A 17,063-nucleotide genomic window follows, 5' to 3' on the forward strand; every position below is an offset into this window, starting at 1 on the left:
AGAATTTGAGGTCTAGAATCAGGTTCTGGATTTGGAATCGTGATCAGGACCAAGAATCGAGAATCAGCATTTAGGATTCGAATGCGAGATTTGGGTTCGGGATCAGAACTCAAGGTCAGTATTATAATACGCCATTTTTTGGATTCTGTGTTAGAGCTCAGGATAAGAATCTGAGATGAACATTAGGATCGTTATCAGGATCTGGAATTCAGCATTCATGTTCAAGATCCGAGATTAGAATCTGATTCATAATGCAGTTTTTAAAAATTCAGGATCAGGGTCCAGAATCAAGATCAAAGTTCAACATTAAAAACCAGGATCCTATTTTGAGATCAAAGTGACGCTACAAATCAAGATCACGTTACGAAATCAAGAATCAGGGTCCAGGCTCAAAATCAAAGTTCGACTTTCAAGATCAGGATCCTAGTTTAAGAGCAAAATTACGTTACAAATCAGGATCTTCCGGTAGTCTGTTATACACAACCTTCTCAACTTGTTTGAGGTATCGCGTTCAAAATGATCTTAACTTTTTTGCGTCCACCATTTCCGAGCACAGTCTTCATCATTCAAACTTACCTCAATGTCAACACCCTCGAATGTATGAGTCAGTCCGAAGTACAACACTACAGTGGACACTAAATTTAGCAAACCAGATACGTTAACTGCTGTCAAACCGCCGCTTCCAACATAGATCAACGTTGTGTAGAGTATAATCGCACAATTTAAGAACGTCATCAGCGTTCCAAGTACGAAAAATATTCCGAAAAAATCGGAAATTTGTCGCCTTACATTGTTCACGTGGTGCAATATGATCAAAATTTTCCACAATTTAGTTCTAAAAGATACTAGATTCGATTTTGAGGATTGTTCGTCTACGACGGTTCGAAGGTTATGATACCGAAGTTTAACTAACTCTCCAAAATATTGCACTAACATAAGTTGCAGGAAAAAATGAAATTCTACGAAAACGTCACCGACGACCATTATTATTAAGTAATTGTCGACATTGATCAATCGTATTCTGTAAATACCGCTAAGCAACATCAGCGAGTAAAAGATCGCGATGAAGACCAACTGAAATTGTAAAATTTTATTGGTTTCACTTTTAAACACACTCAAAGATCTATTCAGTCGGATTTCCGTTTCTACTAAAAGTTTGACCATTTGCGCAATTCTCGCTCTTTGTGCAAACAGAATGCCATTAGTGATCAGCGAGAACGTTGTGATGCAATAAAAGCGTAAAATTCCCGTAAACATAGTGACATTTGTTCGGAAAGCCGTGGTATTACTGTAGACGGCAAAAATTCCGGCACAACCGGCAACACCACTTATCGCAACCGGAAAGGCGAAATTTTTAATCATGTTATCTTAGTAAACGACCGGTGAGCCATTGACGATTTCAAAGCGAACACAAGACACCATCAACCTGTTAAAGGTGTTCAGGAGCTTGAGGTCGGACATGGTGTTAGTTACGGGTTTCAGAACATTTTTTTAGAAGACTTTTAAGAATAGCTGGCAGTGATGCTCTTTTTAGGTCGATCAAAATGGGTTGGAAATCAACTGTGGAACATCCGAGTTTGGGGTCTTTTGATCTTGAACTCTGAATATTACTGCCAAAGAGCTAATGTCAAAGCAGGAGGTTGCATGAGAAGTTGAAAACGCGAACCAATTTATTCAATCATTCAGTTGACAGCTCATCAACGAAAATGTTTTTGGATGTTGGATGTTAGTGTCGAAGGTCTCTAACCGTTGAGTGGTCACTATTAGTTAATAAGGATTCAAGATAAAGGTTTCCTGTTTGCTCAGAGAATATTTATCATCATTCGCAGTACGACAATCTGAGCTCTTTGCGACACTAATTGGAACTATCAAACGGAAAATTCATGAGCCGATCAAATTGCTGAATGTTGGAAGGAGTCAGTAGAGCATTTTCTGATAGTGACGTGATGAAATTCTACTTCGTCGCCATGATTCCAGGAAACGCTTTAAGCACGAAACGTATGTTCAGATAAGCTCATCTGAGCTAACGATACCAGCCAGGAGTGTGTGCAGGCTGGCTAACCACCAGGGATCACCCACAGCGCCGGGCCTCTCGTTGCGGCCTACCTGGTAAGCTGTCGTGTCACTTCTGGCGTAGATACTCAACCCGGCTGTGGGAGAATATGCTGATACACCAATACATCCTTCCCGTATCCCACACATCCCCCTTTCTCTAAGGAGTAAAAACCGGCACAACATGTTTTTTTTGGATTTTTTTCTTTTAAATGATGCAATTTAAAGCAATAAAAAATGTTTTTTATCCATCAAATCCTTCTTCTTCTTCTTCTCTGTGTGGTGTCCACCACCACATTCGAGTTCTTCCCTGAGAACTCTTGGACCGGTTACAATGACCATATGTCCATCAAACTGTTTAACGTCGTTCGACGGTTATTCCAGTGGATTGTTGCAGTTATACATGGTTAAGTTAGATCCGTTTGTCTATTGTTTTCAAAAAGTTTACTACTTCTTTAAATGTTTCTACATGCTTGGTTTTTAGTAGTTCAGATATATTTCGATACTTACAGTCAAAATTATATTGTACTCTTGTGTTGTTATATTTTCCACATTTTAAAATAATGTGGTCGGCGTTTTCTATTTCATCGCATATGTCACAGTATGGGTCATCTTCAAGTTGCATTTTGTGTAACCAAAATTTACTGAAGTCGTGACCGCTCATCAAACGATTGATAGTTCGAGTTTCGTGTCCATTTAATTTTAGTTTATAAAACCACGGTTTCTCACTCCATTCGTTCTGAATCTCATAAAATTTTTGGCCTTTATCGATTGCATACTCCGAATACCAAGCATTGGCAGACGAGAACTTTTTTGATTGGAAATGTAGTATAGCATCTTTAGTTAATATTTGGTGATCAATCTCCTCTGTCGACGTTGTGCCAATTTTGGCCAAGTGGTCAGCGATGTCATTCCCTTTGATATCAATGTGACTTGGCATCCACTGAATTTCAATATCATGTTCGAGGCATTTATTAAGAATATCGTTAACAAGTTCGCTCTTATGGGTTTTGTTCTGGCTATCACTTAATACCATACAGCCTGACAGAGAGTCAGTGAAAATCACTGCTCTAGTCGGCGCTGTCTCCGCTATTTTGTTCGTCGCAATTTGTATCGCAATCAGTTCAGCTGTCATTATGCTCGTTTTGACTTTCAATTTCCTAGCAATACGTTGATTGCCCCTTTCTACGAAAATGCCAACACCGGCTACTCCGTTCACGATGGAGGCATCTGTAAATATTTTAGAGTGATTCCGGTAGCGGCAATTGAGTAATCCCAATACTCTCTGTTTCATTTCCCTCGTGTTGCTGTTCTGTTTGCTGACACGCATTCCAATGTCTAGGTTGACAACAACTTTTCGTTCGTTTGTGGGGTATAGGCGTATTGGGCTTATAGCTTCGAATATCTTCTGGTGTCTTTTATACATGTTTTCGCAGTAGCTGTTGTTTGTACCATTCTCTGAGCTTATAGCTCGCACTAGTTGTCGATGAACCGGGCTCTGGTGTGCAACATATTTGGCTATTTCCTTGCACGTGACGTACTCACTGCGAACACTCCATGGTTCTTGCGCTGCGATGGCCAATAGGCTATTCAATGGTGTAGTTTTGCTACATCCCGTTACTCTCCTGTAACAAGTGTTAAGTAGCACTTGAATTGTCTTCAGATTGGTTTTTCTTGCATTGTTTATTATAGACATGCCATATTCGATACAGTTTCTGATCAAAGCATTAAAAACTACACCCATAGTTTGAGGATGTCCTCCAAATTGAATGCTACTGATTATTTTCATCATGTTAAGCCTTTCTAAAATTTTTCGTTTCATTTCTCTTATGTGGCCACCAAAACATAGGAAGCGATCCAACGTTATGCCTAAATACTTGTAGGTTGAAACGGTTTCAACTTCGACGTTGTTAATGGTTAAACCAAGATTTACTCTGCCCCCTCTAAAGATCAAAGCTTTCGTTTTGTGAGGGTTAATTTCCATGGCCAGTCTCCTCGTTTGATCTACAAAATTAGTTAAACCAGCCTGTGCCTTGGTTCGTACTTCTTCGACTGTTTTTGCTTTCGTGAGCAACACAAAATCGTCTGCAAATTGAATCAATATGGTGTCACTGTCTCTGGCTTGGTGTAACTTAGCTGTATAAATATTGAACAGACATGGGGACATTACGTCTCCTTGTGGGAGACCGTTGCTTACCATTCGGGTAATGTTCTGATCACCCACCTTCATGGCTATCTTTCTGTTTTTTAAAAAGGATAGTATCCAAATGGTTATCTCATAAGGAAATTGCATGTCTATTAGGATGTTTTCTAGGATATCAGTTCTGACAGAGTTGTAGGCATTGGACAGGTCGACAAATGTCACTGCTGTTATGAAGCCACTCCGTTTGTTATCTTTTATCGTATTTATCAAAAAGTTGACACATGCGGTTGTGGATGAGTTTTTCTTGAAGCCGAAGGAAAGTTCAGGGATAATATTCTGTTTTTCTACAAATTGTTGGATTTTTTCTAGGACCGCAGAATTTATAAGCTTTGTTATTGTCGGTATCAACGAAATGGGCCTCTTTCCCTCCAGTTTCGATTGATCTTTTCCCTGCTTGGGGATAGCAATGACCTTTATTTCCTTGAGTTGATTTGCAAGGGTACCTGATCTGAACATTTCGTTCATGTTTCTTATAATGGCTTTCCTAACATTTAATTTCAGTTCTTTCAGCATCCCATATGTTATCAAATCAGAGGATGGAGCCGATTTTGACTTTTTTTTAGCTAAGATTCTGAACCATGAATCCTCATCTATCAGATCATACTGACAGGTAGGCCCGTATGATATAGGTAAGTCCATGTCAACGTCGCTTTGTCCAAAGTGCAGGTCAAAGAATTGTTGAGCCATATTCAAATCGTCCTGAACAGGATTATTGACGCACCTGTTGGCTCTTTTCCCGGTCAATCTCCCTATCTTCATCCATAGGATTTTGGAACTGGTCTGAGGGTCGATAGATTCGACAAATTCTTCAATTTGTTTTTGTTTAGCATCTTTCTTTTTTCGTTTAAATATTGCAATCGCTCTTTTCGCCTTGATAGCGTTGTCTAAGGTGCTATGTTGGCTGAAATTTCGCATTGCCTCTTGTTTCTCTCTCCAAGCTAGATCTACAGCTTCACTCACCAAGGTTTGGGGATAAACCTGCTAATACTCTTATGTTTGGTCACACTTTCTTTAATTCTATTCCGCAGGTCCGAGATATTCTCATTGTCGTTACTTCCGAGTTTCGAGATGTCGCTATACACCTTCTTCATGTTTATAAATTGGGGAGGGTTTCTGGTCATAACCTGAATCTGCATTTCAATTATCAGGTGTTCACTGCTCCCTATCGTTGAGCCTAGAGTACACCACTCCATGGAATTAAACAACTGTGCAGAGCAAATGGATATATCAATGGCCGTAGCCCTTCTTCTTGTGTCGAGCGGTACAAAGGTTTTTGAGCCAGTGTTTAGAATGACACAATTTGAATCGTTTATAGCGTCTAATACTACATTTCCCTTATTGTCGCACCAGTCATTGCCCCACGCCGTGTGGTGACAGTTTATGTCTCCAACTATCAAAACCCGATGCATTGAACGGAGTTGTGAAAAGAGACTATTGAAAAATCTTTCTATTTCTAAAATTGGAGTAGACGGAGCTATATATAGAGCGATAATTACTAAATTCTCTTTCAACAGTCTCAGAGCAACTAGTTGAATTTGAGGGGATTGCGGTGTTATGTCGATGTGCTGATAAGCTATGCCATTGCGAACGTATACACCCACGCCTCCGTAACCGTCGTCACGAGAGGAGAGTACCTTCTGGTACCCTGAGATATTGTATAACCTACTGCTTTCCTCGGATAACTTGGTCCATGTTTCAGAAAAAAGACCTAAGCTATAATTTCCATTGTTAAGTATTCTAAGTATTTCGTCTTTGTTTTTAGATAAGCTCTGAACGTTTGACTGTAAGGTCTTCATTTATTTGTTTCATGTAGAGTATTTTTATTTTTGTAAACTTTTTATTAATTATCTTTTATTTGCAAACTTTTTGGATCTAACTTACCTTTTCCTATCATGGTGGACACAAAATTAGAGAAGTCTTCTTTTTGAGCTGGTTTACGAGCTGTTGGTATCATAGAACTGGTCAGTGCTCGCGTTGATGTTGTTGGTTGCTGTTGATGTTGCTTGTCTTGTTGTGCGCGGCGAATTTCTTCTCTCCATTTCTCGGCTCCTGTAGTTCGATACTTGCTAAAAAGTGCTACCCCATCGGTTTGGTCCGAGGTTTTTGCTTTTTTGTCCTTCTGGAGTGTAACTTCTTCACTAATAGCAGGTTTTTCCACGGTAGTTTCTCTCTTCCTGCGGGCGGTCAGCGGTTTCCTGTACTGGTACTTTCCTGAAGTCATTTCCGCGTAGGATGCTGCTTCTACTGGCGTTGGATCCTGGCTGGCATTAACAAGGGCTTCATAATAGTTGTTGGTCTGGATGGGGAACTGTTCTTTTGCTTCCAAAGCAGTTAAGTTTGTTCTTGCTAATATTGATTGAATATTGTTTTGCCTTGTTCTCTCAGGACAAGTTATGTCAGATGTCGCATGTTGTTTACGGCAATACAAACATCTCACTTCCCGATTACAGTTTTGGTACTCTTCTTCTTTTTCGTGCATCCTTGTACAGACTGCACAACGCTTTCTTCCTCTGCAATTTTCCGTTTTGTGCCCATATTTGAGACATTTGCCACAAAGATCGGTTTTCCGAAAGAAGGCCCTTACTTTTACTGAGCAGGAGAAGAGCTTAACGGAATCTGGGAGTTTTGCAGCTCTAAAGGTGATGCTAATTCGTTGAGTAGGTTCGGGTTTTTTATCTATGTATCTGTTCATACGATATATTTTAAGCACAGGATATTCAGTTTGAAGACCGTCTGTGATTTCTTCCTCGTCGATATCCAGTGGTACTCCTGTGATTACTCCCGTCACTGATATGAGATGACGAGGGATGTATGCTCGATAGTTTTTTTCTTTGATGTTCTGATCATAGGTAAGTCTGTTTGCTATTTGATAACTATTTACGTATACAAGTACCTTGTTCCATCCGATGGTCTTCAAATCCGAGATGTGAGCCTTGTAAATAGCCATTTTTCGCAATGTGTTGGCCAAGGATAACTTGTTTATTCTTACCGTTCCTTCTTTCGTATCAATTAACTCCATTATGACACGGAAAGGGCCTTGGTCATTTCTTTCGTATTGATAATCAATTTTTCTATCCGCTTGTGCCTTCACCGTTCTCGAATCCTTCGTTTTGGTTGTTGGTGTGGGGTTCGATTCACTAGATTCCATAACTGCGCCACCACCTTTCGGTGGTTCTTCTTCGTTATCCGATTTCATGTTCACTTTCCACCAGTGGCCATTTTATTTCCCAAATTTTTTCCACACATTTCAAAATCTAACCTCACTTCGGTTACTATATGGCGTCTCTTTCGCCTAAATGGCGTTTTCAAGATGAAAACCCCTTCAACACTTGAAAATTTCTCACTAAAACTCTCCTTCACTATGCGTATTTCAATGTGCTTTAATTTCCAAACAATAATTATCCTTATTATCCACCGCACGACAAAATATCACCAAAAAAAAACTTCGCTTAAACTCCGTAACAACCGAATGGCACGCGTTCACGCAACAGAATGATCCATCAAATCCGGAACTGCGGCTTGGAACCACTTATCAGAGCTCCCTGTTTTATGAATCAAATCAAAACATTGATGATCACAGTTCGAAGATCGACTACAAGAATAATGGATTTTCTCGGTTTGAAGCAGTTATTCCGGGTTAAGCACAATAGTTCGAAGATCCGTCCGAATTTGTGATAATAAACTAAATAATATCTTGATCGGTGAGAAATTTCTCATGAATTCTTAGCTCCCGCCAAATAGCAAGGAAATTTGTCGGTTGTAATTTCGGCATTATTGCAATCCGGATCATGATCTGATGAGTTTTTAATGGCTTCCGAAAGAAAGGAGACGATTCCAAGCATTATCAGATGTAGAGAAATGATTATTTGTAATGAATTTCAAAGCGTCATGGCGCGCCAGTATGATATAACAATGCGTTGTATTGCTTTCTTATTGGAACGTAGAACGCAAAGCGACGCCTTAGCATGACATCAACCTTATTTTCCAAATCACTAAACAACCACAATCATCGGGTCAAGTTGATGTGCGGCGCAAGCATTATCGACTCAATAGAACAAATCAAGACTCATTACTCCCTCTCACACCAACTAAGCTTATTGGTGGTTGAAACACCAATGACATAAGCAACGACACACACAGCAGTTGGGTCGAGCGAATGCGAGCGGTTTCCCTCTCTTCCCGCATGATTGGCTAAACAAACACGCGGTGCGATTGTGTGAACGCATCAGAGCAATCGGGAAGGGATGCCATGTCTTCCATCAATTTCTCTCTCGTTTTCTTATTTTAACGACTCCACTATACTCGCCAATCCCGCTCCTGCAAGCGAGCGGTGAGAGGTGCAATTACAAATCTCTCTCGTTCTTAGCATAAGAAATTCCACACACACCATCACGAAGCAGATTTAAGTACCACGTGGCTTTTTTATACTCTTTCGACTTCGCCTTGAAAATATGGACAGGATTGCCAGTTGTGTTTTTCTAATTTTATTTTTTTGTACTTACAACTTTTTTTTTAATCTCAAACTACATTCTGAAAATACGTGTATGTTTTGTACACGTAATCTGAGCAAATATAATTGTCGACATACGATAGTAAAACAACGTATTTTAATACTTTATCCTTAATGATTTTAACCGAGATTTCATCAACTATTTGATTCAATTGGCTTCGTTTTTTTTGGAATGATTTTATAATTGAATGATATTATCATTCAAGCATCCAACTTCTTTGTTGTAGTATTGTTCCCCACCAACTCTCTATTTTAGTTTAATTCAAACCAAGTTTGATGTACTGATTTACTTTTTCAATATATAATCCTTTCGACGCCAAGGGGATTCAATAGAAGGTGATTTGATCCGTCAAATTTCAGAACCAGCCATATTGATGGCTTCGTTGCGTTTTGTTTTAATCCATAGACCAGCTGAGACCTTAGCTTGCCTTTTCATTTTAGCACACTGCTAGTTTGTAAACTAAGGTAACGAGGTAATCACCCCACATCACCGCTGTCTCCTAGCCTACACACTTAGAAAAATCCACGTAGATTTACATGCAACTGCATGGGTAGAAAGGAATCGGCTATTTGCAAGTGATAATACTTCACGTTTCATGTAAATTCCCGATAGCATTCAATGCTGTTGTTTACTGTACATTTACATTATTTAGCACATCTCACGAATCTTATTGGACAGGGAGTGGTTTCGCAAAATCAAAAAAATCACCGTTTTTATGCAGGAAAAAATTTATTTCACGTTTAAATCACACTTGCTGATTGATTAACAACACTTGCACTGATCTTCGTTGCCGATTCCGCCGACGACGGCGGCTCGACGGCTGGTTCGATAAAACAGCAGAAAATTGTCGCACGGTTGGGGCTTTGGGTTTTGGGGATTCAGCATCAATATTTCCTGTAAAGAACAGCAATTAGTGTGAAATTATCAAGTCAATCACAGTTAATTTTTAAATTGATTTACCTTTAATCAGCAACCACGGTTTGATTGAAAAAAAAACTAACATCTTTTGCCGACGCAGCACGGGACGGGAAACGAACAGGAATGAAAACAAAACAAAACTGACAAACTGACACCGGCGCTGGAATAAGCGTGCTTTGACATGTAATTTTCATAGAAATGGTTGAGCTGCTATACTCTTTTTCGAAAATTGTCAAGCGACGATGCAGAAATGTAAAATCACTTGTATTGTAAGGTTACATTTTTTTATCTGTGTATAAGTCAGATAACCTAGTATATTAATGAACTAGTTTGAGACCGAATCAATCAGTTGTTTTTTTCGTTTACAGATTTTATATCCATGCATATAGAAGCACAGGTCAGTCTTCTCAATTCGCATTCTAACCATGAAAGTTATCCTCTTAACGTTCTCTTACGTTATCAATTGGAATCACTAAACTCACAATCTTCAGGCTACCCTCTCATCAAATCTTCATCTATAATGGAGCTTATTCTCTCAATACGCTGTTTTTTTCTACACGGGGTCCTTTCAACTCGACATCTTTAGGCTTTCTCCTCTCAGCTAGACTTTTCCCCCTTTTTAAAAAACTATCCTCATAACGCGCTATTTTGCTATCAGGGCGGTCTTCTCAACACGCAATCTCAAGGCTGTCCTCTCAACTAGCTTTTTTCCACAGTTGTCCTCTCAATACGCTGTTTTTCTTCTAGTACGCTCCTCTCAACACGCGATCTCAAGGCTGTTCTTTCATCTCGCCTTTTTCGCAGCTGTCCACTTAACACGCTGTTTTTTTCAATGCGGTCCTCTTAACACGCAATCTCATGGCTGTCCTCTCAACTCGCTTTTTCCACAGCTGTTCTCTCAACACGCTGTATTTGTTTCAGTGCGGTCCTCTCAACACGCAATCACAAGGCTGTCCTCTCAACTCGCCTTTTTCACAGCTGTCCTCTCAACACGCTGTTTTTATTTCAGTGCGGTCCTCTCAACACGCGACCCTTAGGTTGTCCTCTCAACTCGCCTTTTTCACAGCTGTCCTCTCAACACGCTGTTTCTCTATCAATGCGGTCCTCTCAACACGCAATCTCTAGGCTGTCCTCTCAACTCGCCATTTTCACAGCTGTTCTCTCAACACGCTGTTTTTATTTCAGTGCGGTCCTCTCAACATGCAACCTTTAGGCTGTCCTCTCAACTCGCCTTTTTCACAGCTGTCCTCTCAACACGCTGTTTCTCTATCAATGCGGTCCTCTCAACACGCAATCTCTAGGCTGTCCTCTCAACTCGCCTTTTTTACAGCTGTCTTCTCAACACGCTGTTTTTATTTCAGTGCGGTCCTCTCAACACGCAATCTTAAGGCTGTCCTCTCAACTCGCCTTTTCCGGTCGCTTAAATTTAATCTTAATTACCTCACTTAATTACATCATTTCCAAAAATGTTTCATTTAACGAATAATCACTACATATATGATTCTGGCAACACTGATCTTTTTCGCTCCACGCAAACTTTAACAGATATTCTTTCCGGTGGGTGATCTCTGCAGTAGATTCCTTTGTTTTTAAATCAAAGCACATCTTTCCAAAACAATACATACCGATCACTTTTTGCGCCCTGTGTGGTGTAGAAAAAAAACGCTTAAGTCCTGTCGGTCACCAAATGTGCAGGCTGGCTAACCACCAGGGATCACCCACAGCGCCGGGCCTCTCGTTGCGGCCTACCTGGTAAGCTGTCGTGTCACTTCTGGCGTAGATACTCAACCCGGCTGTGGGAGAATATGCTGATACACCAATACATCCTTCCCGTATCCCACACAGAGTGGTTGCTGGAGTTGAAGTTACGGAGGGGAACTATACAAGTCACGTCAGGTGACTCTCAGAACAAGCCCCAGAACAAACCTATTTTTTGTACGCTTTAGAATCGACCTTACAAATTACATCCTAAAACCTACATCCCATAATATGATATCACCAAAAAAGTCATTGTTTGGCTCAACGTTTTCCCGTTGATATGAGCGGTGACATCTGCCAAATAATAAACAAAATGTTCGATGTAATAAGGAGTGTATTCGAAAAAAAAAATGCAACACTTTGTTTTGTGAATAACTTTTGAAGTTTACCTGGTAATATAATGTTTACATATGCAAATTTTCGTGGTGTTCGGTCAAGTGGTTTTTGAGATAGCGTCCAACGAAGAAATTTTTCGACTTTAATTTTCGGGCAACATGTGCGCTATCTATAATGCATATTATGAACCATCTTTTTTTTTTAAATCAAGACTATTTTTGATTACGATTGCTGTTTCTTAAAGCTTGACATTCAAAGTAACTCAAAATATTGATTTTGATCGTATTTTGTATTTCAAGATATTAATCGTGTTAATCGTTATGAAAGAGTGAGTAATTTGCAGTTTCCACAGATCGTTAGCCTTCTCAAATACTAGGCATTAAATCTTTTAATTTTTTTCTCTTTGCTCATCTCCGGGAAATACAGGCGAGACTTGTCAAGGCAAAGTTTCTGGTTCTAATGAGTTCATATTTTCGGATTGAGCATGAAAAAGCCTCTCACATTCCTCTAACTTCATGGACTTAATAATCTTTACTTTTATTCAAATTTTAGCTCGCTGTTGTGTGCCCTAGAACTCCTTCAACGATTTACCATGTGAACTTTGGTGGAATAGTTAATTTCCAGCTGTTTTTGGGCCTCCCACTGGGACTTTTCTGAATTTCTCTCAATCCTGCCCAAAAAATTTACTCAATGAACTTCAGTATTGGACGCTATCTCAAACCCAATAGACAGATGGTTACAAAATTTTGTACACGTTAACATTACATTAATAGATGGCTTCATTGAAAAATTCATCAACTTCCATCCATGTATTCGGAAGTTATTAACAGAACAAAGTGTTGCATTTTTTTCGAATACCCTCCTAATTAGTAGATTTCATAAGCACTTACCTCAGAAATTACACCTTCGTACGTGTAAATCAATCCGGAGAACAAAACAAAAGTGGGAACGACAGTGACTATATCCAATATGTTAGCTCCTGTTAAACCATGTTCCTCAACATAAAACGTGGTATTGAAGACTATGATTGCACAATTGAGAAACATAATCAGCGTCGCTAGGATAAAGCAAACGCCAAACATATCCGAAATCTGTTGTTTAATGTTTTCCATTTGGGTAAAAATGTCCATACATCTTCCCAAAACAATTCGCGCCGACTCCGTAGGCTTGAATGAGAGATTCTCCACGGTCTTTCGAAGAGAATGATATCGAAGTAAGACTAATTCTCCCAGATACTGTATGAATGAAAGTTGCAGGAAAAACAAAATTTCTGCCATCAAAGAACTGATCACCATTACTTTTGTCAATTGACCCACAGAATTTGTTTCCATGTACCAAATGTTACCGACCATTAAGAAAAAGTAATAAATCACCATGAAAACTAAGTGAAGTTTCAAAACTATAACGTTGTGTTTTTGCTGAATGAAATTACTCAACTCGCGATCGATCTGTACTAAATTCCTGATCATTTGCGCGAGGTTTTCTCTTTGCCAAAACAATATTCCATTGGTCATGAATGAGCATAATGTGAAGGAACCATAGGGTATAACTCCAGTATAAAATACTAGATTTTTCCCGAAAATTGAAGAAAAAATGTCAAACGCAATGGTTTCTGTATAAATTGCAATAATGCAAACAGCATTTGGAAATATTAAGACTTTTACAACATTATCCAAATGGACTACAGCAGAACCATTCACGATTGCAAAACGAACACAACATATCAAAAAGCGATTGAAGATGTTGAGATAGCTAAGATCGGACATAACGAAGCTTTCTGAACGGGAATTGAACACAAGTGTTGACTGAAACCGTGGTATATCAAAGTTTACCAATCGGTAAACAGCAGAATGATGATAGGTAAAGCTCGTCCATACGAAATTAATATCCATAATTGAAGACATATCGTGCAGTGTTTTGGATGATTCATTCAATCGTTTTTTGGTTATATCAAGAATGAGCCCAAGGAAAACCCCTACCACTTTATACATTATACTGCAATAAAGAGTGATACGGACAAAATTTGGTCAAGGGAAAACGCGTGTAAATCGGTGAAATCGTTTATTTAAAAAATCAAATTAAATTTCTTTTTCAAGTTTAATAAGTATAAAATTCAGGAAAAATTTTCAGTTAGGCTTCCGCTTTTCCAAATCCGAATTGCCGAGCCTTACGCTTAACCCCTGTACAGCCACCTTGTCCACCTTCTTCGCCGCAGAAAGCCAGTTTGCTTTGAACTGCTGCTCGTCCTTAGCAGTTTTTTGGCCTTCTTTAGGTTCCGCTTGACAATAGCCCAGTATTTCTCAATTGGGCGGAGCTCTGGCGTGTTGGGAGGGTTCTTGTCCTTGGGAACCACCTGCACGTTGTTGGCGGCGTACCACTCCATGGCCTTTTTACCGTAATGGCAAGATGCCAAATCCAGCCAAAACAGTACGGAACAGCCGTGTTTCTTCAGGAAAGGCAGCAGACGTTTATTCAAACACTCTTTCACGTAAATTTCTTGGTTGACAGTCCCGGAAACTATGAAAATGCTGCTTTTCCAGCCACAGGTACAAATGGCTTGCCAAACCAGATATTTCTTCGCGAACTTGAAAATATCTGCTTCCTTTCCCCTTCCTTTTGCCGTATAAAACTCCTGTCCCGGAAGCTGCTTGAAGTCGGCTTTGACGTAGGTTTGGTCGTCCATTACCACGCAGTCAAACTTCGTCAGCATCGTCGTGTACAGCCTCCGGGATCGCGCTTTGGCCGTCGTATTTTTTTTTATCATCGCGATTTGGAGTCACTAGTCACTACCTTCTTGTAAGTCGATAGTCCGACTCGTTTTTTGGCTCAATGCACGGTTGTAGACGATACACCCAGCTTATTTGCGGCATCTCGGAGAGAGAGGTTAGGGTTTCGCTTGAAACTACCGGCAACTCTCTTTGTCGTCTCAGCGGCTTCCGGTTTTTGATTTACCCCCGATCCAGACTTCCTGGCTGTCGACAAACGTTCCCCAAACACTTTAATTACATTTGTAACGGTTGATTTGGCAACTTTTAGCGATTTTGCCAGCTTTGCGTGCGAGTAGCTCGGATGCGCGAGCAAAATTTTGATATGCTGCTCTTCTTCATTGGACGGCATTTTGAGAACGGAAGAGTGAATTCCAAAATCAAAATAGCAACATTCTACACACACACACCTTCAAAATGAGGGGTGTTCAGGTTTTTTAAATGCAAAATTGAAAGAAATACGTCAAGTTGATATTGACCAAATTTTGACCCTATCACCCTTTAAGGCCGGCCTATCTTGAATTGATTACGACACAGGGAAGAGATAATCAATGCAGAGAATCTCGTGTGTCGAACATGTTTCTCTTTAGCCACAACTTATAGCGGTCTTCCACAACTGGTGGCAGACCTCCGGCAATTTTTGACGGCCTTCGGCAATTTGTGACGGCCTCCGGTAATTTGTGGCAGCCTTCGGGAGTTTGTGCTGAAGAATCGAGAGAGATTGTGACGATTCCACAATTTGAACGAAAGAGATTGTGGCAAAACATTAGGCACGGTACGGATAACGTATTTTCAAGGAAGCCTATCTTCATCGCCTACTCCTGTTACTGCTTCGTGCATTGCCGCATGTTCGTAGTCAAGGAAACCAAACTTGTTGTTGCCGGGCAGATCTAATCTATAGGGGAGAGTGGGGATACTTGATCCCCTTTTCTTATTTTCACCATATCTTTTTGGAAAAATTTAGCCGTCTTTAACATTTTCTGACAGCTTGTAACTTCAAGTTTCTATGCTCCAAAATTTAGAACGATACTTGAACCCGTTCATGAACTAGAAGCATTTTCGTGGGAGTAAAAAAATTGCGATTTTTCTGAAGTTAGGGGAGACTTGATCCCCTATTGAAGGAGACTTGATCTTTTATTCAGGAAGCCCTAATCCTTGTATAAAAATCAAACAAAACCCCAAGATAGAATGTTAATTGACTTTTTTGGTCATGTTTGTTCTCATTTCACAATTTATAGCAGACATAAGAAGAAAATTCTATATCTTTGTCTCAACGCTAATGACATTGCATACTAAAAGGCGCTATTTTTTATATTTAAGAGAAAGTTAATAATTTTTGCTCTTTTCTTTAGACAATTGTTTTATAAATATTAGTTTTTGGATAAATATTAGTAATTTTGTAATAAGCAATCATAACGATCAATTCAGAAGAAGAATATGCCATTTGGAAGGGGGATCAATTGTACCCAACTCTAGGGGATCAATTGTACCCATAATCAACATTTTAGAAAACTTTTTCCGGAAAAATTGAGAGTTTTCCATTACTTTGAAAATATGGCATTATGAAGTTCATTTTACGCTTGAACGATTGACACACTGGAACAAATATTTTTTTCATAATTTTCCCATGTAAGGAACATTTTAAAGTGATGAAAAAAGATCTTCAAGCTACATTTTGTGAAATTTTTCAAACAAAGTTCAATTACTCAAACAATTATTTTGTTAAAATTTTTTAAACTACAAGCATTGTTATTTTGCTCAATTTGGCACGTTTTCCTAGAACATTTGATCTTTGCAAGACATTCCAGTTTCGAGATATAGCTGAGGAATCAAGTATCCCCAGGGATCAAGTATCCTCATTCTCCCCTACAGTAGCAGCAGCAGCAGATCTATAATTGGACAATGTTTATATGATATTCCAACCTTGTTCCCAAGTTTAGCTCAACCGTTGTTTTTGCAAATTTGATTCATTTCAATACTTACCTCAGAAATAACTGCTTCGAATGTGTAAATCATACCGGCGAATAATACAACAGTGGGCACCACGCAAAACGTTGCCAAAAAATTAGATTGTGTCAAACCGTAGATCTCGAAATAAAAAGTGGCGTTGTAGACTATGATGGCACAGTTGAAAAACATTATCAACGTTGATAGTATAAAGCTAACTCCAAAAATATTGGAAATCTGTAGCTTTAGATTCTCTACTAGGCAAAAAATCTCCATACATCTCCACAAAACAATACGAACAAAGTGAGTGGATTTAGATGAGAGGCCGTCAATGAGCTGTCGAAGAGAGCGATATCGAAGCAATACTAGCTCTCCTAAATACTGTGTGAAGGAAAGTTGCAGGAAAAAGAAAATTTCTATCGACAAGGAACTGATCATTGTTATTTTTGTGAAGTTATCAAGCGGAAAATTTAGCATCAGCCAAATATTTCCGAGCACTATCAGACTGTAAACGATGGCAAGGAAACTCAACTGAAGTTTTAAAACTACAATGTTATATTTTAATTGTTGAAT

The 17,063-nt window shown here is 39.3% G+C and overlaps 1 protein-coding gene across 1 annotated transcript in view; it reads right to left on the reverse strand.

Moving 5' to 3' along the window:
• LOC129756162 (uncharacterized) overlaps positions 1 to 16,619 on the reverse strand; it is a 29,541-nt gene extending 12,922 nt beyond the window's left edge. Inside the window, exon 1 of the mRNA XM_055752948.1 lies at positions 16,527 to 16,619. Within this exon, the coding sequence (XP_055608923.1) occupies positions 16,527 to 16,559 (33 nt within the window). The 5' untranslated portion in view covers positions 16,560 to 16,619. The remainder of the gene's footprint in view (positions 1 to 16,526) is intronic.
• Positions 16,620 to 17,063: the final 444 nt, after the last annotated feature.

Source organism: Uranotaenia lowii, chromosome 3, assembly GCF_029784155.1.
Source record: "Uranotaenia lowii strain MFRU-FL chromosome 3, ASM2978415v1, whole genome shotgun sequence".
Classification (NCBI taxonomy): domain Eukaryota; kingdom Metazoa; phylum Arthropoda; class Insecta; order Diptera; family Culicidae; genus Uranotaenia; species Uranotaenia lowii.